This window comes from Anarrhichthys ocellatus, unplaced genomic scaffold, assembly GCF_004355925.1.
Source record: "Anarrhichthys ocellatus isolate YVR2014 unplaced genomic scaffold, GSC_Weel_1.0 scaffold35, whole genome shotgun sequence".
NCBI lineage: Eukaryota > Metazoa > Chordata > Actinopteri > Perciformes > Anarhichadidae > Anarrhichthys > Anarrhichthys ocellatus.
This window is the reverse complement of record NW_022280065.1, coordinates 4,035,044-4,057,065: the sequence shown is the minus strand read 5'-3', so window position 1 is coordinate 4,057,065 and position 22,022 is coordinate 4,035,044. Positions and strand designations below refer to the sequence as shown.

Sequence of the window (22,022 nt, the reverse complement as noted above, 5' to 3'; positions counted from 1 at the left end):
GTTGGCAGGATAATGGAATCGTATCGCACTGTACGTATACATAGCAAGTTCAGACCACTAAACACTATCTTCTTTACACAGCCCTCCGATAAGTCATTCACAGACGTGTCCTTGAGCAAGGTACTGAGCCCTAAACAACTGCAGTTGTGTATGCAGCACATCTTTTGTATGCCCCTATAAATATATGGAAGCTGGACTTTTCACCTATGCAGGCAGGCGGGCTGGGCTGCCAGTAGTATCTGTTATCCACTTGTATACAGGTGATTTTGTCGTCCCCCTGGAGCTCGTATCCTGGGTCGCACTGAAAGGACACCGAATCCCCCGGCTCACGGCCATCTCCACTACGACTGCCATTCATTGGTACGCCTGGGTCCCTGCAGGCTGTAGCTACTGAGCCTGGACAGAGAGACAGAGAGGGGACAGGGAGGGGACAGGGAGGGGACAGGGAGGGGACAGGGAGGGGACAGGGAGAAAGAAGAGCGAATGGAGGAGAAAAGGGAAGGGAAATTGTAAAAGTCTTTTGTCAAACTGGATATCCAAGCTCAGTGCATAAACTCTACAATAATTTAAGTAACAGTTTGCTGCCCTGTATTGTAAAATACCTGTTAAGATAATTTGTGGCTGGTCCAATAAAGTTTTCAAGGAAAAAGTGATTTTTTGTCAAAAAAACATACCAGAAAGTCACAGAAAAAAACGTTTTTGGCACCAGTACGTTTACATTAAAGACATACAGTATGTAAAGAAAAATGATACAGGGATCTTTAACAACAGCAGTGGGTAAACCCACAACTTTTCTCATTTAAATAATGTTTAGTACATTAGTTATGCACATGATGGTACTTACTTGAGAACTGAATAGCGAATCCCGACTTGCTGATGTAAAAATCAGTCTCGAACTGAACAGTGACGGTGTTCAGTGTGGAGTGGATTCTCTCGGGTAGCAGAGACCCACTGAGCTCTGACAAAGACATTTCATTCTCAGGTGGTCCGTCCCAAATCTTCAGCATGTCGTGGCTGGCTTCCGTGTCGAAGGCCAATAACTGAAGACTGCAGTTTGAATGAAACAACAAAAAATTGTTGAAAAAAACATTTTCTCAAAGTCTGCTCCAAACTTTTACAACTTCACAACAGTCATCCTTGTGTAAGGCTTACAAAGAGAGACTATTATAAGAAAAACATTTTGATTTACACTTTTTTGCTGTTGGTGATTTGATATAACATATATAAACCTGACTGATCATTTTCATCTGCATATTTATATAATAAATACATTAAAAACATTATTTTTCAATTCCACATTTTTACAACCGAAGAGGGCACTATAATTGTTGACATTGTTATTTTAACTCGACTCCTAGGAAGGTTTTGGGTGGTCCACATTACCTCACAATGTTTCCTGAGTCCACCTCGATGGTCCAGGTGCAGCGCAGATTATTGTCATAAGGGAAAGGGTACCCAGGGGAAAGAATCCTCCCTGAAGACTTGTCTTTAAAACGACCACCGCACTCCGCTACGGGAACCACACACACACACACACACACACAGAGAAGAGACGTCAAAGACTCTTAATATGTACCGACGTAGAAATGTCCCTGCATTGTATCTCTACCTGTCAGATTTGCACAATTATGACAGCGTTACAAATGTCAGCAAAACCGTCAAGGATTGCATATGTGTGTATTTAAGTGTGTACGTGATGTATGACAAGTCGAGCAGTTATCTGTCTGTGGCAATTGTTTATCAAGGCAATCCGATCACCGCTCAGTAGCCACTGAGCGGTGATTAAACGATCACCACGGAGACGAATGGATTAGAAAAGAAGCTAACTCTCCTTATCTGTGTCCCTCTGTCTTTCTCACACACAGAGAGAGGAAGAGACAAAGTGCTGATCCTGCATTCATCCCTCAAGAAACCACCACACATTATATAACAGAAAACAATTCCCGTTTCTCTCTTTGTCTCTCTCCTTTATATATTTTCACAATCTTCATCCCCTCTCCGCTTCCCCTCCCTCCCCATGTTCCTCCTCCCTCAGGCTCCCCTCCCTCCGTCACTGGAATACATTATCTCGAGTGTTAGGAGCAATATTAAGAGTTGGAGAATGGGAGAAAGAGAGTTAAAAAAAGGAGAGAACCAAGGGGAGAAAAGAAGGAAACACTACGAGTAATAATAAGAAGCAATATAATATTAAGACTGGAGGTTAGCTGAGGTCACGGTGTGTCGCTACTAAAATATAAAGTCGGAGAATATCAGCCAGTGGTTTTATGAGTCTTTCATTATTGATAGTGAGAAAGAGAGAGACTTATTAGGCTGAATCTAAAATCAAAAAGTTCACAGGCAGCAATGAAGAAAGAAAGGCCCTTAAAACATTGGGCATGCTGGCATGCTTATGCTCCCATCTGGGGCACAGTTGCTGCAGCCATTGTGTGTGTCAATCTGTGCAGGTTTAGCGTTTGTTTGGGTTTAATTAGAGAATGTAATCATTCAACCAAATACCTACTGGGTCTCCAAATAAGCTTCAAGTAGCCTTCTAAACAAATCAAAGCACTTCAGGCATCACACACAACCTTTATTTTAACTCAAAGCAAAACTAAACAATCATAGGCATCAAGGAACCCAAAAAAATCAGATGAGAATGGAGATAAACATAATACAAAATGATGAAAAACCTAAAGAATATATTAAGCAATTAAAATGTAAAGCCAGCAAATCAGCTAAAACAAGAACAGCTGGAAGTGAAAAAGGATGAAATCGCCCTAAGGATAAAAATAAAATACTTTCTGCATGTATGGGAAAAACTGGATTATACAAGCTCAGTTAAAACAGCCAACACCTGCAACCTAATCCAGATATTTTAGCGTGTTTGACAAGTATACATGTAGGTGTATGCCAACATACTGATGAATGTGTGAGTGTGTGTTTGTGTAGGTGTCTGAGTTCTGAAGCTCTGATAATACCGAGCCAGTAAAAGACCATTTATTGACTTGTTGACATCAATATTCAGAGCTTTAGTTTCTATTTCCCCATGAGTTGAAAGCCATGAATGAGAATGAATTATAAATGCAATGATTCTATAATGGAATATTAAGAAATAAGTCGATACCCAAAGAGTATTTTAACAAACAGGTTTGTCAGTAAGCTATCAATATAATAAATAAGGGTTAAAAACAAGCAGAGAAACAAAAGTAACACAAAGAGGTTGGATCTGTGTGCGTGTGTACACGTGTATGGTGGTTTGAGTCTCCAAGGACAGACAGCAAATCCCCCACTGCAGGAAAGAAGATGGGTCAAATGGGCAGAGGGAGTGCAGTCTCCTCTGTCCTGAACAAATGGGCTTTTCATTGAGACTTTAAAACCGCAGCAGTGTGTGATCTCATGGGAAAATCAAGAAGGCAATTCCACAGGAAACCGGCCACCACCGGCGTTCTCCATATTATTGAATTTAGGTCCTGTGAGCTGAGACTTTGCATAAAGCAGCAAGGGAACAGTTCTGTATATGTAGAGCAAGAGTTGGTACAACGCTTCCTGCTGCTTAAAAAAGTGTGGGTTCTGGGTAAATTACATAATTCAGCTTGATGTCACCGTTCAATTATAGTGGAAAAACACTCAAAAGAGAAGAACAGTTTAATTGTGTTGATAATTATTCACAACTATATATCCTGCTCTTGTTTTTTGTGTTGAGCAAATGTAACAAAATCTTTGTTTTAAATTGCCAAATACCTTTAAGAGGATATGGGCAATTATGCAGCTATTCATCAAAAACATGTTGTTGATAACAGCGGTATGGACCGCGCATCATATATCACAAAATACAGCAATATCAGTGAAAGCACCTCTCCTTCTCAAGCTTATAACAAAGTGTTATTCAAGGTCCATCCCATAATTGTGTGTGTGTGTGTGTGTGTGCCTTTGTGTGCCTGTATACGTACATCTGGTATTTTCAATGAACTTCTTTTCAACGTGCGAAAGGCTACAAATAGCGAGAGACTTACCGATACAAGAAGGCAGAGGGTTATCCCAGGCTCTCCTTTCGCCTGTCATGCACTTCAAGGTGGTGGCCCCGTGCAGAGTGTATCCGGGCTCACATCTGTATGTGATGCTGCTCCCGGAGAAATGGCCTTGGTCGTTGACCTTGAAGCCAAACTGGGGCACGCCTGGATCCTCACAATGAGACAACTCAAAACCTAGAAAGAGAACAAGATAGAGAAAGTTCCATACACAGTGTGTACTAAAAGAAAAAAATAATATAAGCGGCATCTGAGACCCACAAGAGAACACAGAAGTTGTGCTGTTTAGAAGAACAACAATATTCCCTTAATATTCTCTCAAGTATTCTGTTTATGAACTTCATGATATCACAGATCCTGTTAAGCTCTCATCCAGATTTAATAATACAAAATAAAAAAACTAGAAACAAATACACGAGACATAATATCAGGAGCGACACTGGAGCATATACGTATACACCTTATCCAATTTAATGTTGTTTTTCACAGTCTGTCTAAGCTCAGTTTCCATGGTAATATTCAGAATATTCTGTTTATTCATGTGCGCAATTTTGGAGAGCGGGATATGAAGAGATATATAAATAGCTTATCCTTATAAGACCCTAACCAGGATTTGATCTGCGGTATTACCTGAAAGACGAGGTGCGTCAGGATTTGAGTTATCTCCTGGAAGACAGCAGTAAGTGCATGTCTAATCCTTTTAAAAATGGCCATTTACAAAGCTGTTCTTTTTCCGGTTTGCAATCTGAACACACTGCCATCATCCTGACATCTAGTTTATAGTTGCCCATCTGAAATTGTTATATATATGTTGTACATGTACAAGAAAATAAACTGTCATGCATTATTCATTGTGTCACACCTCTGAGTTTTATTGAATTCCAGCCGTCATAACTATAAACATAGTGAGGCATTCAGCAGGTTTTCATAGCCACAAACAAAGCAAAGCTCTCCCGTTTGCGTTGCAAACTAACTTCTATCTGCATGAGAAAGTTGAGGTGTAAAAGAGAAAGAAAGTAACGCTCCACCTCTAAAAGTGCAGTGTATATCATCCTCCGTGACTCCATTTGAACAATTACATTTTCTAATTCCAACTGTAAATCAAAGAGGGCACTGCCAAATGTATATGTGCTTTGGTAAACATCAGACTCGCCTTTAACACAACATCCTACGGCTGAAATCAGAGCTCTCTTAAATATCTGTTTGTGACGCTATTGTGCCAGCTAGCTGTGCTGTGTAACAGGGAGGTTATGCAGCTATGTTTGAAATTCAAACTAATTTGTGTAATTATTACTCATTTATACCACACAATATATTCAGACCACACATGTTCAGGTTTTGACGTGCCTGTATAAAGTTTTTTACTGATCATCTGTGAGCACTTACTGGAGTAGACCAGTTTGAATCCCTCCCCTGTACTTTCTCCATCACTGTAAAATTCCAGCCACAGCTGGTTTGAAGTGGAGATCAGCGTCAGGCCCAACATAGACGATCCTGTGAATGCTCCGAGAACGTGGGTTGCGCTGTCTTTACCGTCATAAATCTGTAATAACAACAGCACAATGTCTTTGAGATGCAAATACGACACAATAACCAACCAATGATGGTCAAGTGTAGTTTTCAATAGCAAGAGTGTTTTTATCATCACTGCTGGCCAGCAGACTGACAGAGGAATAGCCAGATGTGTGTGTGTGCATGTGTGTTTACCTTTAGTATATCTCCTTGGGCAAGATGAAAGGTTCTAGCAGAGATGTTGATGCCTTTCCCAGCTTGCACCTAGAGTAAACATGAAATCCAAATTAGATTTATTGACCAAATAGAGAAGTGCACTCAGTAAAGTGAAGGTCTTCTCCAGGTTTGTCTCGCTATCCCCTCACAAACAAAGTTAAAAGTCACTGAATTGTCCCTCCCGGCTCCCTCACAGTCAAGATGGCGGCAAAGATAAAAAAGAAAAAAACAGGGGTTAATTCATCTCGTATCGTGCCTAAACTTTAGTGGCTTGTTCAAAATGAGACCAAACTCTTCTATGGATGTCAGCTTTTGAGCCACAACACAGGCCAACATGTGGCCTGCAACAGACTAGGTAAGGTTTGTTTATAGCAAATTGCCGGAAATCTGCCTTTTGCTACTTAGTCAGTTGTTGTTTACTTTAGTCCCCTGCCCACCAGTTAAAAGGAGAAAGGAGTCAGCAGTCAGTGACTCGGTAAAACAGTCAATAAAATAGTTTTTTCAAAAATTGTCAATCATCACAACCATGAAGAGTCTTTAAGCATACAGTAATAAATGAGCTTAGCAAATATAAGGTTGATGTTGCCAGTAGTATGTGAGATTAGCCACGGACAGACGGACAGATACACACACCCATGCACGCAAACTACCATACGCATGATCTCCCCACAGAGATAGTAACGTAGACAACATGTACCCACACACATTTGGAGATAGTTATTAACCTCCACTCATTTTCATAATGATTTTGTGCCAGAGTCTCTCGTTAGGATGTACAGATTAGTTACCTGGATGCTGTAGATGCACTCGTGGTTGTTGTCATAGTTCATCGGATAGTTTGGAGAGAGAATGATCCCCTCATTGTTTATAACGGAAGAACCACACTCCGCTGATGACGAATAACAGAAAGAAGAGCATTAAGAAAGATTCATGTATAGATGTTTTTATTGGAAATGAGATCAACATTAACATTTATTATGCCACAAAAAAGTGGCCCACATTTAAAACTGTCATTTGAAAAGAAATCTCCCTTTTCCGAGCTTTTTTTCTTCTTCTTAAAAACCATTTGGTCCTACAGTCTCAACGCCTCAGTCCAAAGTGTGAACAGTTACAGAGAACACAGGTTGTCCTTAGAGTGAAAAGATTGTTTCATCTTACAGGTGATGATGATTCTTTTTCCTATAAATGGACGAATATGTCTACGTGTGCTTGTGTGTGCGTGTAATTTAACAACCCTTGTAAACAGCTGTATTGTCAGCCATCTACTTCCATTGAGGAGAATGGGCAGGCAGTAAAATTGAGAAACTAATTTACCTTAAGATACTCGCTCTCAGCACTTCTCACATGTGCGCTCTATCTCCCGTATCTATGTCCCTTTCCTCTCTTTTTACCTCCATCCTTCTACCTCCCTCCCTCCCCCCCTCTGTGTCTCTACTGGTGTAATAGTCATATTACAGCAGTCATATCGTCAATAAATCACGCTGCTACAGTTTCCATTTAGAAAATTACCTCTCCACCCTCTCCCTCTCCAAGTCTCTCACTCTTTCTCTCCATTCCCTCTCTATGAATAGTGCCTCCTTTACCCTCCTCTACTTCAATCAACCGTCCTCTTCTGCTTCTCACTAGTTTCCTCTTCTCCTCTCCCTCCTCCTCATGTTTCCTGTTCCATGCTAAATAGAAGATAATGTCCAGAAATAATTGAAGAAAATAAAAAATAAAAAAAGCAAAGACACCCCTTTAGTACTTCTCCAACTTCCTTCTGGACAGTTCCTTATGAAAACAATATGTCTGACTCACTAGTGGGGTAAAGAAAGCCTCAGGTAAAACCACTAACACGGGCCACCCAAGCATTACTTTAAACCTGCAAAGTGCATCCCTTACTTTATAAAAAAAACACAGAGCACAATGCAAGAGTTTGCAGTGCTAAGATATTAGGGAATGGCACATTATAGGTCTAATCGTCTCTTGTCTCCTCGCTCCTCCTTTGTGATGTGCTCCACGTCAATGCAGCGATGCAACACATCGCACAGGCACTAAATATAGCAAACCGCACTACACCATAGAACTCCGGCACGCAACACCACTCTCACCTCTTTGCATTATCAGTCCTCGCACGTTGATGACAGAGAGCCTAAAACGTAAACACTGGCACCGCAAACATCATGCAACGCTGACGATAAGATCTTCGTTTAGAATATTCCCAACATTTAAAAGTTATATTCTATAACTACTCTTTGACTAGAAAGGGATTGTCAAGTCTTTCTGCACCTGTGTAGCTCCACAGTTCCTCACAGTGTTGCTGAAAACTATCCTCTGAACAGTGGAGGGTAGTAACACGTTATCTTTACTCTGTTACAAGTTGTTTTTTAAAACAATTGTACTAAGAGTAGTTCAGATTTCAGAGTTATATTTCTGATAAAGTCCTTGATTATGAAACTCATAATTCAAAGGGGTGACACAGTGAACAGGCCAAAACTCTCTGCCCACTGATCACTCATCCACTGACATTTATTGTTCATCCAGTCACTAAAATTCGGCTTTTACACAGTGAAAAAGTCCCATTCAGATTAGTGTCAGTTTTATTCACTGTTTTTAATAACATTTTTGGAAAACAGTTTAAAAGGAACCTTAGAAAACTCAAGGACAGGCGTACACTAAACTTCTAAATGTACTTCCAAAAGAAAACTAGACATGCTCCTTTTCTGTTCTAAATCTCTTTCTCTTTCAGCCACTTGCTTTACCTTTATTAGTGCTGTGCAATCTCCTTCACTATCTTGTAAAAGCAAACAAAATTGGCATTGTGCATCGGCTGGCTTTTAAACTGAAGCTGCACAGGTTCTTAAAAGGGAAAGCAGTGGACAACGATTTCTGTGTTAGCAAAGAACCTCACGAGATCAGCAGTAGCTCAATGGCTTCCTGGTCAAAAGTAGGCCAAACGCTCTGATAAAGGATTCAAATCTCATGTGTCTTTGTTTGTGATACAGGAGATAACTGAGAAGGAATGATAACAACTGAGGGCAACCTAAACAGTATTTCACTATCGGTAATTGCTGGTAAGACATTTAGTAAGATTAAAGATAAACATGGCGTGGTAATGCATTACACAAGTGCACTTTCCGATTGTAAATTACATGTGAACCACTTGCAATTAGCAGTGATTGGTGGCTAAAAATTTGACTGTAAATTCTAAATATGAAATTCCTTCACATCTTAAAAAAACTTTTTTCACAGCTTAACAGTCGAAATCCTCAATGAATGCATTCTTTTACCACTAACAAGGTACAGGAGGTTAGATAATATCAAAATAAAATCAGGAGTAAAATGACTACTTACCGACACATCTTGGTAGAGGTGAGCTCCACATTCTCCGCCCTCCTCCCAGACAGATTACCTCGGGCGACCCCTCCAGGCGGTATCCCATATTGCAGGAAAATGACAAACTGTCTCCAATCCCAAAGCTGTAGCCATTTCTCCTGCTAAACGGAGGCATCCCAGGGTCCTCGCACGGCTCCAAAGTATATTCTGCAGAAAATAGATTGAAACTGAATACATAACGCACTCCATGAATAACCATGAAACACACTCTACACTTTGAAATCTGCCCTTTTCTGTGCTTCTGGATAAAAACCAGGGCTGGAAAATAAAATTATTTCGGCTGATTTATCTTCTCTGACAGTAAAATTAAATTTGTTATAACTAATGATGGACTATACCAGTGAATCAAAATATATTTAAACCATGCACTTTATTTAGAGATTTTTTGGGGCATCACTCAATTTCGCTGAGTCTTGCATAAGTACCGTAAGAGTAAGTGGGAGGTGGTGAGATTGTACGGTAAATCAGAGTGCCCTCTTCTAATGATGTTAAATCAACATATCAATAATCATCACTCGCAAAGTCCAGGAACATCGACCCTATATCTGAAATAATCTCTCTCTCTCTCTCTCTGAAAAATAAATTAAATAAATAAGCAACTCTCGAAAATGCAGTCCATTAAAATGTAATCTTCACGTTAGAGTTATGTACACTTGTGAATAGTTAGTCAAAAAGTCGTGTGTCTGAGTTGACTCCACCGTGTCCTGAAATGCACTTGCTGATTTTGTGTTTAGCACGGTACAGCAGGAGATTTACTGTCAGCGGGCAAAGACGGAGGATGTGATGTGTATTTCAGAGTGAGTGCGCTGCCGGAGGACACAGCATGTTGAGCATGTTGAGTTTGGCAAGCCCCATCTCTGGTGACACCTCCCATGTGTTACATTGTGAGTATCAAGTTATGCCATCTGGGAGGCAAGAAAAAGTCCATCAGTGTAGTCTCGGATTCAAGTATCATTTATTCTAAAGTCAATGAGAGAGCGCTGAAAGGGCAGTTAGGCAAACTATCTTGATTTAGAAAGGGCAGTCGCAGCCTCGGACTTTGTCTTAATTCTGCTCCTTAAAGTCTTAACTTTAATTCGGACGAGGGTGGTGGTGGTGAAGTAGCACGGTGGGTCGGCAAAGCACTTTGTACACATTGTTGGCTGTGAGGAATTAATCTCCATATCTTTTCTTCTTATTGTGTTGTTTAATGGTGGATTACATTCAGATTAATGTTGTGTAACCTCTCTCCTCTGTTTAGCTTTTTTTCTTTTTCTTTCGCTATTCTCAAGGTTTTATGGGTATAGTCGTCAAGGCTAGTGGTGTGTGAGAGTGAGAGCTAAACATTCGTTTAAGACAGCAACAGTTTTGTGTTGGCGGGGGGGCGGGACGACTGTGCCATGTAGGGATATGGGACACTGTTCTCAAGTGGCACATAAGGACACAAGACAAATTTCTGTTAAGACAAGAACAAAGTACGCAGGACTCCCTGAAAAGCCCTATTGATACCACAAACTATAGGCCTATTTCTAAACTGCCTTTCACAGCTAAAGTTTTTGAAGTTTTAGAAGCTTGGATGTGCATTGTTTTCTTGACAATTTTCAGTCACAGCAGCTGTCGGTTCCACTCCGTTGAAACAGCTCTTGTCAAAATCTCCAAAGACATCTTGATGCGTGGTAATGCAGGAGCTTAGTTATGCTGTATCGCAGTGCAGCTTTTGAGACTATTGAATTATGTGGGCAGTGGGAGGGTATGCCCGGGTCAGACCTGCAGACCTGTTTCACCAAGTGTTTCCATTTCATACTCTCATTTGTACCTTTGAAATGTTTCTACACTATATTTTAGAAAGGGGGGAAACATTGCGTCAAGTTGGATTCTAAGACTGTGTCCAGGTACTCTTTAAAGGTGTATTGTGCCACAATTATGCGGATTCAAATATACATATCTCTTTGTTCATCAAAAATGCAAAGCAGCATTATTTTCATCATCATGAGATAACAATCTTATAAAGAGTTCTTATCGTGCACCAGTCAGTCTTGTCGCTGAGGTGACGGGAAAATGCGTGATCCCTTTTGATCATTTGAGCGTTCAAGGAGCTACTTCAGCCTTACATCAGAGGAAGGTCACTGAGGTCCTCTGCTCAGGCCTTGTCGGTTGTAACTCACTTCATGCCTTGAACTGAATAAGATTATGATTTATTGTTTGTGGCCTGTCAGACCTTAAGTTAAGACCTATTGATGCCTTTTTAAATCTGCTTGGAACTCACCACTTTAAACCCACCTTTGTTTAGCTTCCCACACTTATATATGGTGTCTGAATTTTATGTCCGTTAGTTTTTAATCTACGTTTGATATTTTGAAGCACCCTGTGATAAGGTGCTATATAAATGGACTTAAAAACATTTCTTTAGTAACTTTACAACCTGAAATAAAGCTCTGAGATTATTTACTGAACTATATTTCAAAAGACTTTATTATAGCAGAGATGTTTCTCTGCTTTTTTCTTTTTAACGATAAGCTGTTATTTTTCATGAGTTCATAAGCAGATTCTGGTGAAGATCCTGCTCAACTGTTCCCAATTGAAACTAGGCATGCTCGAGAGATCCCGCCCCTTCCGGTGGACCATCATTAGACCTTGTTTCGGAAAAATGTTCGGTCGACCGCGGTGAGAGAAAATGTTTTGATCCCATTTGAATCGTGCCATGAATTACATATATGAGGTTTGTTAATTTAAAAGATAGTTTTGCACATCAAGAAAGATGCAATTTGTTATAAAACTGTTGAAGTGTAACACTGTGAAAATATTCATTTAGAAAGACTATACAAACCAGCTGTGGGGGCAGCTGTGGCTCAGAAAAAAAGAGCGGGTTGTCCTCTAAGATCGGTGGTTCAATCCCCAGCTCCTCTAGTCCGCATGTTGAAGTGTCCATCGGCAAGATACTGAACAACAACTTGCTGTGCCATCGGTGTGTGAGTGTTTGTGAACGATACGATTAGAAACTGATGAGCAGTTGGCACCTTTGCATGGCAGCCTCTGCCATCAATGTACGGACATGTGTCCATTTACCAATTACACCCAAAAGTGACGTCTATTGCTTTACATTTCTCACACGAACAACGGGTCTTGCTTGTTCTTTCGCTTCCCGGCTCATAAATAGTGTTTGTGACACACATTGTGCAAAACGAGAGACGTAGTTCGCTGAGTTGCTTCACACAAAATGAAATGGTACAATCACAAACTGTGCCGACTTTCTTGACGTCCAAAATGTTTGTTAAATAAGTTCTTGAAACGGGAGGGACTTTGCCTTTCTATTACTTCACTGTTTTGCACTCAGCATGGTATGAATTTTAACTGTCTAACACCTACAATATTACTTGTTCCGGTATGAAAAGACGACATTCAGGGTAAATTTAATCTAGACCTTCTTGGTGTATAAAGTTAGAATATGACTTGAGGCAAGTGAATTACCAGAGAAAGTTATGTTGAAGCCCTCATATGAAATCGAAAAGTCAGAGATGAATCGTAGCTGGGCTTTGAAGTTGCCATAGAGACCGGCATTGATGTTGCTAGGCAACTCGTTGCCTGTCAGGCGAGCCAGCGGTTGCACGAAACTTCCGTTTTCAGTAACCAAGAGGTAGTCGTGTTGGTCCTCCAGATGAAAAGAGCTGAACTGAAACTGGACACCTGTTAGAGAGACACACACACACACACACACACACACACACACACACAGACGGGTAGAAAGACAGGCAGAGCATCTTTAGAAGTTTGTCGATTCGCATCAATATACCCATGATTATATTACAGTATAAATGATGAACTATAAGTACACAGTAAGTACAACAAAACGACACGTTACAAAATAAATAAAGCATTATTTGAGTTATCAACCAATTTCTCATCATACTGTACATGCACTAACTACAGTATGTCCATACATATAAATATGAATATAAATATGCTATCAACCATAAAAAAATATGAAGAATATAATGCATATCCAGTTTGTGATTGCCATATAGCAGCAGCTGCACCACTGTGAGAGCTGCTGTCTCTCACTGTGCCTCTCTCTATTAGGGAGTGTCGATCTGTGCGTGTGTCTCTTGCCTTTCCCGTGGCTGACTTCAACGGTCCAGGTACAGTTGAGAGATGAAGGGTAGCTGTCTGGATAGCCGGGACTAAGGATGGTTCCCCAGGGACCTCTAACATCCCCGCCACATAAAGCTGGATAGATTGAGAGAGACAGAGTGGAAGAGACCAAGGGAGGGAGGGAGAGAGAGAGAGAGGGAGAGGGAGACGGGACAGAGGCAGAGAGAAGGTTAGCATCAGATTGTTGATAGCTCAAACAGATAATGTTTCCCTGTGGACCTTTAATACAACTTCTATCGTACACACGCACACACACACACACACACACACACACACTACAAGAGAGGGAGAGGTAGACACAGAGATACAGAGAGACATCCTCTAAAAATTGTTGGTAGAAAAGGTCTGCATGCCCTGACAGCACTAAAATGTGTCTTGTCACACATTTGGAAATGTTTTAGTGTGTATTCCCTTTCAGCTTTACTTTAAATGTTTAAATTAGATTTTGTTTCTGATATATTCGCTACTTCTGTTGCACATTTAAAATAATGGCATGGATAATGTAAAATCCACCACACACTGGAATGATAAATAATGGATTATTTGAGGTTTATGTAGTGTAATGTCCCTGAAACGAACCAACCCTTGATGATAAGCATAATGTGATTCGAGTCATTCCTCATATATGTTGACAGTGCATAATAATCTTGTGAAATGAACAAGCAATATGCTTATTTTTCTGTTTAAAGAAACAGTATCAGTTGTATCGTGTGGGTCTGAATCATGGACACTTTTTTTGTTGTTTCAATTTTCTGGAGGGTGCTCTTCAATAAGTGGGTACACACTGTAGGTGCCAACACTCTAAATGAATGTTCTAAATGATAGCACCTGCTTCTAGCAGAGCAAAACACTTCAGCTTCTCTGCTTAGACATAATTAGCTCAAGCTTCAAGATCTGTACTTCTCATTTAGTATCTTCCACATGGTAGTGACTTACCTAGACTCCCAGTGTGTCCTCATGACTGCATTACTGAACATGATCAAACCTGATAAACCATATTTCAGTGCCAGTTTGTAATACATATTTGGAGCTTTAATTTTCGTATTTCAGCATTAATTGCAATTACAGGTTCTGCATAAAACAACCAACTCAAATGAATTCAAAATAAATGCAGTGGATATATTGTGAGACAAGGAATGTGAGAAAAACAAAGTAACTGGAGTAGTAGAAGTCACTGACTAAATTGCAAAGTTCCTTGTTATATTACAAATGACCATCTGGGCAAGTGTGGGAGAACTGAAACATATTTGCAAGATTGTGTTGCTTTGGGATGAACTGTTTCTGAGCTCCAAATTGTTTTGAGGAAGAAAACTAAGACATGAACTAAAAAAATCCCAAGAAAACCACTGCTTGCATATAATTTAAGCTACTTTTCCACAACATTAATGCTGCCAAATAGCTGCATCTTGTGCAAGAACCGTAAAATATCTTTTGTGTCTAAATGTTTTTTTGCCCCCTTTTAATACCGTTTGATTTCAAGTGATTAGGAAGCAGTGATATTCAAAGCAGTGAAGCAGTGCAAATGTTTCTTAGAGACTACTTAAAACCTACTACTTTCAACCGCTCAGTGCGTACTCAGGATGACCCTGCGAGCTCTGCACGCGGTTCAGCCGTGTACATTGTTATGCAGTAAGAGACCCGTGCTCGCACAGAGATGCTCAGGGTTGAGACCAGGTCCTCGGAAAAGCTGGGGAAATTGCTCATTCTATGCATACTAATGCATGCATGTGTTGCAAGGTGCTTCATTTCGGCTCGCTCCACTTGGTTCATCTTATAGTTGGCCGACTGGCCTGTCATTTCCTCTTACAATAAACTCATAAAATGCCATAACATTACCTCAAAGAAGTGCAACGATGGCACAGCAGCTGGGAGAAGGTCAAACCAGAAAGTTCTGCTGAAGTTTCCTTGAGCAGGTCAATTAACCAGTTCAGTGGGAGCTGACAACCACCAACACTGAGAGCTGCGGCTCAGACTACAATCTGTTTAGACCCAAAGGTGAGCACTGCCACAACAACATAAAACAGGCAAGTCAGACACTGAAAATGTGTTCAAAACCACAACAGAGCATCAGTATCTTCCCCCTCAACCACCACCGTTTATACGACATCAGCATCCCTGAAAACAAGGGTGAGGAGTGAGAATATATCCAACTAACCGATACATAGATGCAAGCGGGCTCGCACACACACACACACACACACACACACACACACACACACACACACAGTACGCTATTAATTATTTATACTTTTCTGCCAGGAGGCTCCAAATGTTGAATGCTGAGTTATATGAGAGATTTGAAACACTGCATCACATCTCTATCTCTGCCAGTTTCTTCCTCTCTATCTCATTCTCTCTATCTTTCTTTAAGATCTCACTTATTGCATCTTGTCCACCTCGGTCTGTTAGTAGGTCCTACTATCCGTTCTCTGTTTCATGTGGATGAAGCTAGGTTGAGTGATTCCACTAAAACATCAATCTTTGGATTTCAAGAAAGGTTGACCGAGCAATTTGAATCATACTTTCATTCATTTAAATCCACAACATTTGTTAAGGGAATCCTCCGGCTTTGAGAAAATCTGATATATTTTGGTCATTCTTTCAATATGAATATTACATGAACGAGTTTACTTCACAATCTAGTAATCTTTCTGTTTAGCTAATGTGATAATCTTGCCATTGTGTCATTCATTTTATATTCTACATCAAAGGAAGGAATGCTGCTTATTTCCTAATACACAGTAAAAACATAATTTGATTTCTGCAACACTTCCCAGAGCTGAGTCAGCTTTCAATGCTGCCATTCATTGTTGACCCGTCAATCATCACACTAGACCATTTCTTAGCAACCACAGCAGCAAATAGTACCTATATTTGCGTGTTTACTGTCGAAACACGGTCTGATGGCATTCAGCCCGCATATTCCAGGCAGCATGTTTGATGCTTGTGTGCTCAAACTGCCTCCTTAGAGGAAACCACTGCTGGTCCAGGGAACTGTGCAATTCAAATGTGGTTAACAAGCGAATCAGCCAACAAGCCGAACCAAGCAAGCCGCTACAAAACTGATGCAGCAGTGCCGCATCTCTCCTTCCTCCCTCCTCCATGATTGGAGAGAGAGAGAGAGAGAGAGAGAGAGAGAGATCCCCTCCTCCCCTCAGCTACTCCTGTGCCCCCTCTCATTCCTTGATTTGGGAGAGAAGAGAGAGGAGGTGACAGCCAACACAGGCTCTCGTCAACCTTACCTCAAACCTTCCTGTGTTCACGTTTCACACGGAAGAGGAGGTGACAGGAGGCACATGGCACACACACACACACACACACACACACACACACACACACACACACACTGTACATGCCCACATATCTCTAATCTTCTCCTGAAATCATCCCCTATCAGCCACAGCAGCCTTCACTGCAAATTGCCCCGGCACATGTGTGTGTGTGTGTGTGTGTGTGTGTGTGTGTGTGTGTGTGTGTGTGATTCAACCAGTAGTTTTGTCGCAGAACATGTTCTGTGTGACTCAGCTCCCTATATAGGGATGGTGGGCTCCACTTCTGAGCTCTTTCACACATTTGTGTCTTGTTTTTTAATGGAACAACTAGATCATCTATTTTGGTTTAAAAAGAACCTGCTATTTCATTTTGGAACATAATTATTTTGTACTGTAAATATCATAAGCAAGACTGCAGTCAAGATGTGGCCATGCCATGTCAAGTATGTGCTCCCACACTTAACACTGTGCATACTGTCTCTGCACATACACATAGATTAAATGTAGATTGTGTGGGATTTCATATAACGGCGGTAAAGATAGTGATCTAGTGTATGTCAAAAAAAGTCAAAGACTTTAAAGTTAAGAGGACAGTGGGGTTTTTACATCTGACAATAGATGACACAGAGTTGAGGATGATGGTATAATGTTGGGGCGTCAGATTACTGTGAGATATCAACACACATTATCTGAAAGGGCCGTCATATTTAATACTTTGGGGGCTATGTTGTGTTAATTTGACAATGTCAATTTGAACACGTCAGTACCAAATTAAACAGGCCTTCTCATGTCCATAAAGGTTGGTTATAGGAGTGTTTTCCCAAGTTTTTGTTTAATATTTGATAAGTGCAACAAAAAATCAGGTATAATGTAGAGCAAGGAAAACCTGTGAACTACTGTACATTATATATACTGTATTTATTATGTATTTGTCTGAGAGGCTATTTAATTGGTATTTACCATCACATGTAGGTAAAGTGTGGCTCCACCAGTGGTTCTTCTCACATACTAGTGGCTCCTCGTGGCTGAGTCTGTAGCCAGAATCACAACCAAATGATACTGTGGACCCGATGGAGAAGTCCTGCCCGTACCGAATCCCATTGACGGGGATACCAGGGTCCAGGCACGAGTAGCTGTCCACTGTAACGCCTAAAAAAAAAAAAAGATTAGATGCCTACATAGTATGTATGTGCATAAAGACTAGACTCGCATCACCAGTTTTGCTGATCTGCATAATCTAAAACTCACAGATGGCTTGAATCTCCCCATAAAGCACCATGCTGTGCAATCAAGGTGGTTTGCTTATCGCAGTTGATGACCTGCATGTCAGCCCAGCTTGTGAATCTGTGTCTGGTGGGCTACTAGTGTAAGGTTGTGTCCTGACATCATGCACAACAGCTACTGTTATGTATGAAGTGCATGTGTATTGTTGTGATCTGCAGAAGGCATAGACAATTTTTCAAAGACAGCTTTGTATCTATGAAGGCATGTCCACATGTCTATATGCATGAATATACTGTATTTGCTTCTGACTTACTTTCATATATTATTTTGAAGCCAGCATTTGATCGGCTGTTATCGGTGGTAAACAGTAGATACAGAAAGTTGCTGCTGCTGAACAGGAACTGGGGCACCTGGGTACCATTGAAGGAGCCAACCAGAGGAGACAGGAGGTTTGGCCCATCATGGATCTCCAAAAAATCATAACCCAGCTCTGTCTGGAACCTGTGAGACAACAACATCAGAATATCACAATGCTGATGATCATTTTTCTTTTTTTCAAAGAGACACTGGAATAAACGCCTTCATATTTAATTTCAAACAGATAGGACAACCCAAGACTGCGTAAAACGTTCAGGCTTATTTTCTTCACTCACTAATGTTGGATCTCTTTGACGCATTCATTGAAAGGGTAACTTCAGCCATTTTTTTATCCTGGACTCTATTTTGCCATGTCTTTGTGTCTAAGTGACTCAAGTTATGTCCATTTATGTCAGATTGTTATTACAAGTGTCTGACAACAACATAAAAAGGACCCCTCGGAGAAATACATTTGTTTTCTTACCTTTTGCTTTCTGTTATTGTGTCAAGTGACTTGATGGAAACGTGAGTGAATGTTGGAGAGAAATGTCATTGGACACCAGTGATGTCAGAATTTGTTTTTGTATTGGAGTAAAGACAGCGTTCTAAGTCTCATGGCGGAATATTTAGCTGATTTTGACAATGTGCATGCAATGCAACATTTCAGAACGACACTTCTCTGAGCTGGACACAAAATAACAAACAGCCCAGATCATGCAAAAGGTAATGAAAAACATTGTATTTCTCTGTAGGGTAATTTCCATAATGTTGTCAGACAATTATTTTACCATCTGAGCCTGTCAATGGAAAAAAAAACACTGAATGTGTGCTATTGTGTGGTCAAGGGTTTTCTAAATTAATTAAAATTAATTCATGTATCATTGAGATGAATAGGTGCCACATGCAAATTTAAGAGGTTACTTCCCAAAACAAAAGACACATAAGAGGGGAGACTAAATCACGCCTACATGTGTGTTGACTTAGCAAGGATAACATTAATGAGAAAAGTTGATCTACAGGAGAATAAATATCAGTGAGATTCCTTTTTTTAAATATAATTTGTCACTTGTGACCTTACCTTTGTGGTTTCCTTTACACGTATTTCCATCGTAAAGAAATATTCAGCAACAATATAGTTTTTATGGGTGTGTTTTTATGCTCAAAATTGTCTGAGGGAGGAGCCCCAGTCCTCCGTTTAGTATGTGTCTCCACCCATGTTGAAATTAAACCTATGCTCTTGGTCCAGGTGGAAAAATACCAAAGTTACCATTTAAGGGATGAATCACATTGATGGTCCTTAAAATACGCTAAGTTGATGTTGCACTGCATTAAAATAAAATGACTGTTAATTAAAAGATTATCACAGCCATTAAAGTCATACTTCTGTACATGTGTGTTTAATTGAGTTAAAATGCTGCAGGTTAAAAAAAGGATAAAGAGGTCCAGTCTTTAAAGCCCCCTACAGGTTGTTGAGCCAATGTTAAATGCACTGTACAATGAAATAAAGTTGAAACATAATATTTTACAGGCTCCTCTAGTCTTGAATCTATTCCCGGTCTACAACTCAGAGAGCATATAATACAAACCAAAATATCACCCAGCCTTTCCGATCAATATCCTCCCAATACGTATTAAACAACCTACGACATTTAAGAGATCGTTGTCATATCTGATGAATCTGCACAGTTCTGCCTTGTCCAGAGCTCTGAGAGTCTTCATAATATGCTCAGAGAATCATGCCACCCACCTGTCAAATGTGACTTTGATGGAGCGTCCAGGTTCTGATTCAATCACCCACTCACAGCTGAGGGAATCTTTGTAGTAACCAGGCCAACCAGGAGACAAAATCACTCCATTCGGGGCTGAGTAGTGGCCTCCACACGGGGCTGGAGGAGGGGGGACAGAAGGAGGGACGTGAAGGCAGATGCAGAGGACGCAAAAGGGAAGACGAGAGTTGATTTGTATCAAAACCACTCAAGTCGAGGCTGAGAGTCGGGGTGAAGTCCACATCCAAGTTGATGTGCGGCAAGTGAGACGTAACACCAGACATTTAGTAGCAGTTTGCAAAATCAGACCTCCTGAAAGCCTCAACAGCAAAATTCCAGGGGGGGGGGGGTCTCTAAATCATAAGACTACTATTTGCTTATTATTACTTGCCATTTTTACTAAAATGTCTTTACCTAAATGGACCCCCTTTGGTCTTAGATATCAGGACGACAACTAGAAGAAGCTGAGCCAAGGTGTGTGTGTCGGGTTGCACGTGTGAACGGTTAGTGAGAGAGAGGCGAGTGTGCTGTGCGTATTCTATCGCAGGGCGTGGTTGTGTAGTTGTTGTGAGTGGACTTATTGATAACGATATAAGCCTTAGTGATGTGTGTGCAAAGTGCGTACAGCTTCACAAGCATACAGCCAATATTCTTGTCTAAAAGATGGTTTGCTGTGACAGTGTACTGGTTGATGAGGCGTTGATATGCTCTGATTTCACAATTAAACAGTAGACCATGATTTTACAATTACTTTGGATAAGTAGCTGTAGTCCTGTCGGAGGCCTTATCACTGTGCCATCAGCACAAAAACAATGACATTTCATTGTTGCACTGATTGCCATCATAAGGATGGCATTCAATGCAAAAATATACTTAGAGGAACATAAATAATGTATCATATTCAAAGGCAACATTCAGAATCATAAATGAGAAGATTCTCCAGAATGATAACACAAGGTTACATTAGCCAGGAGCCATTCTGTTCCAGTCTTCTTTTAAATTTGATCTTGTTTAGAGTTTAACTTAGTGTCTGGAGTCAATTAGTTCTGGTCTGTACCTCCTGAATACAAGTTAGTGAATTTTCATCCAAGTAGTTATTGACACACATTAGCTACAAAGGATCTGGGGACATTAAATGACCTGGAGCGTAATTAGCACGGCTTTTCTTTGTACCGTCAACACTTCCGTCAACAGTATATCTTTAGTTAGAGTTACAGCTAAAGCACTATTTAGATATTTTCTTCCGCCTGAGATTAGATTTCCATTTCCTTCTGTCTGTACTTTATCACAAGCTGTTGAGTTTTGCACTAATGGAGATATTTAAATGGCAATATACTTACTCCGACTATTATTAAAGGATGGTATATGAGGTATAGTGTGACAATTATATAATAATTACATATTAAATCGTCAAAGTTGATTGGTGTAATGACTAATAAGCAGACTTCACTTGACTTTTCAAGGAAGTGCTCACTGTTTCTTTTGATTTTTATCACATACAACTATGATAATTATATCCTTCACATTTGTTTTGTCATTAACTTCACATTTCTCCATAGAATTCTTCCCGTATGTAGCTTACAAGAAAGGGTCTGCCAGATTCAGAGTATTCTTGTAAGCTAATGGCTGTACCTTTGGCAGCAATGTATAAATAGTTCCTTCCCTGGATATTTAGGTTCACTGGACACCTCCATATCTTTTTCCCTCTGTCGAGCTGACAGCAGTTCATTTCCACTTCCTGGGTTGTTCTCGAGTTAATAGTTTAATCAGCAATAAAGCCAATATTTACCTTCACATTTAGGGATGGGCCCACTCCACATGACTTTTCCTTTTTCTAACTGACAGGAGATGGTCTCGGTTCCTTGGGTTTTGATGAAACCATCCTCGCAGACCACAGAAATGGAGCTGCCAAGCTGGAAGCTGTCTCCAAAGCGGCGAGCGTTGATGGGAATACCAGGGTCTGGGCACTCATTATGGCCAAATGCTGTGGTAAAAAGTTACAAGGAGACACAGATATGAGGAGCACAATATAGTAGACGAAACGCCCACAGAGAGAGACAGACATACACAAGAAATGTTATGAGATACAAGACCTCTATTTTACCGACACTCACATGCTACATTTAGATGACATTTCTGAGCACTAATCACATACATCTATTGCT

The 22,022-nt window shown here is 40.4% G+C and overlaps 1 protein-coding gene across 7 annotated transcripts in view; it reads right to left on the bottom strand.

The window, feature by feature from the left end:
* csmd3b (CUB and Sushi multiple domains 3b) overlaps positions 1-22,022 on the bottom strand; it is a 315,344-nt gene that overhangs the window by 64,397 nt on the left and 228,925 nt on the right. For all 7 annotated transcript variants that reach the window (XM_031866559.1, XM_031866560.1, XM_031866562.1 and 4 more), the window contains 14 exons: positions 21,647-21,841; positions 19,839-19,977; positions 18,048-18,235; positions 17,471-17,659; positions 13,197-13,313; positions 12,558-12,773; positions 9,069-9,257; positions 6,524-6,624; positions 5,715-5,783; positions 5,394-5,550; positions 3,993-4,184; positions 1,384-1,510; positions 845-1,047; positions 205-396 (listed from right to left, as the gene is read on the bottom strand). In XM_031866559.1, the coding sequence (XP_031722419.1) occupies positions 205-396; positions 845-1,047; positions 1,384-1,510; positions 3,993-4,184; positions 5,394-5,550; positions 5,715-5,783; positions 6,524-6,624; positions 9,069-9,257; positions 12,558-12,773; positions 13,197-13,313; positions 17,471-17,659; positions 18,048-18,235; positions 19,839-19,977; positions 21,647-21,841 (2,274 nt within the window). The remainder of the gene's footprint in view (positions 1-204; positions 397-844; positions 1,048-1,383; positions 1,511-3,992; positions 4,185-5,393; positions 5,551-5,714; positions 5,784-6,523; positions 6,625-9,068; positions 9,258-12,557; positions 12,774-13,196; positions 13,314-17,470; positions 17,660-18,047; positions 18,236-19,838; positions 19,978-21,646; positions 21,842-22,022) is intronic.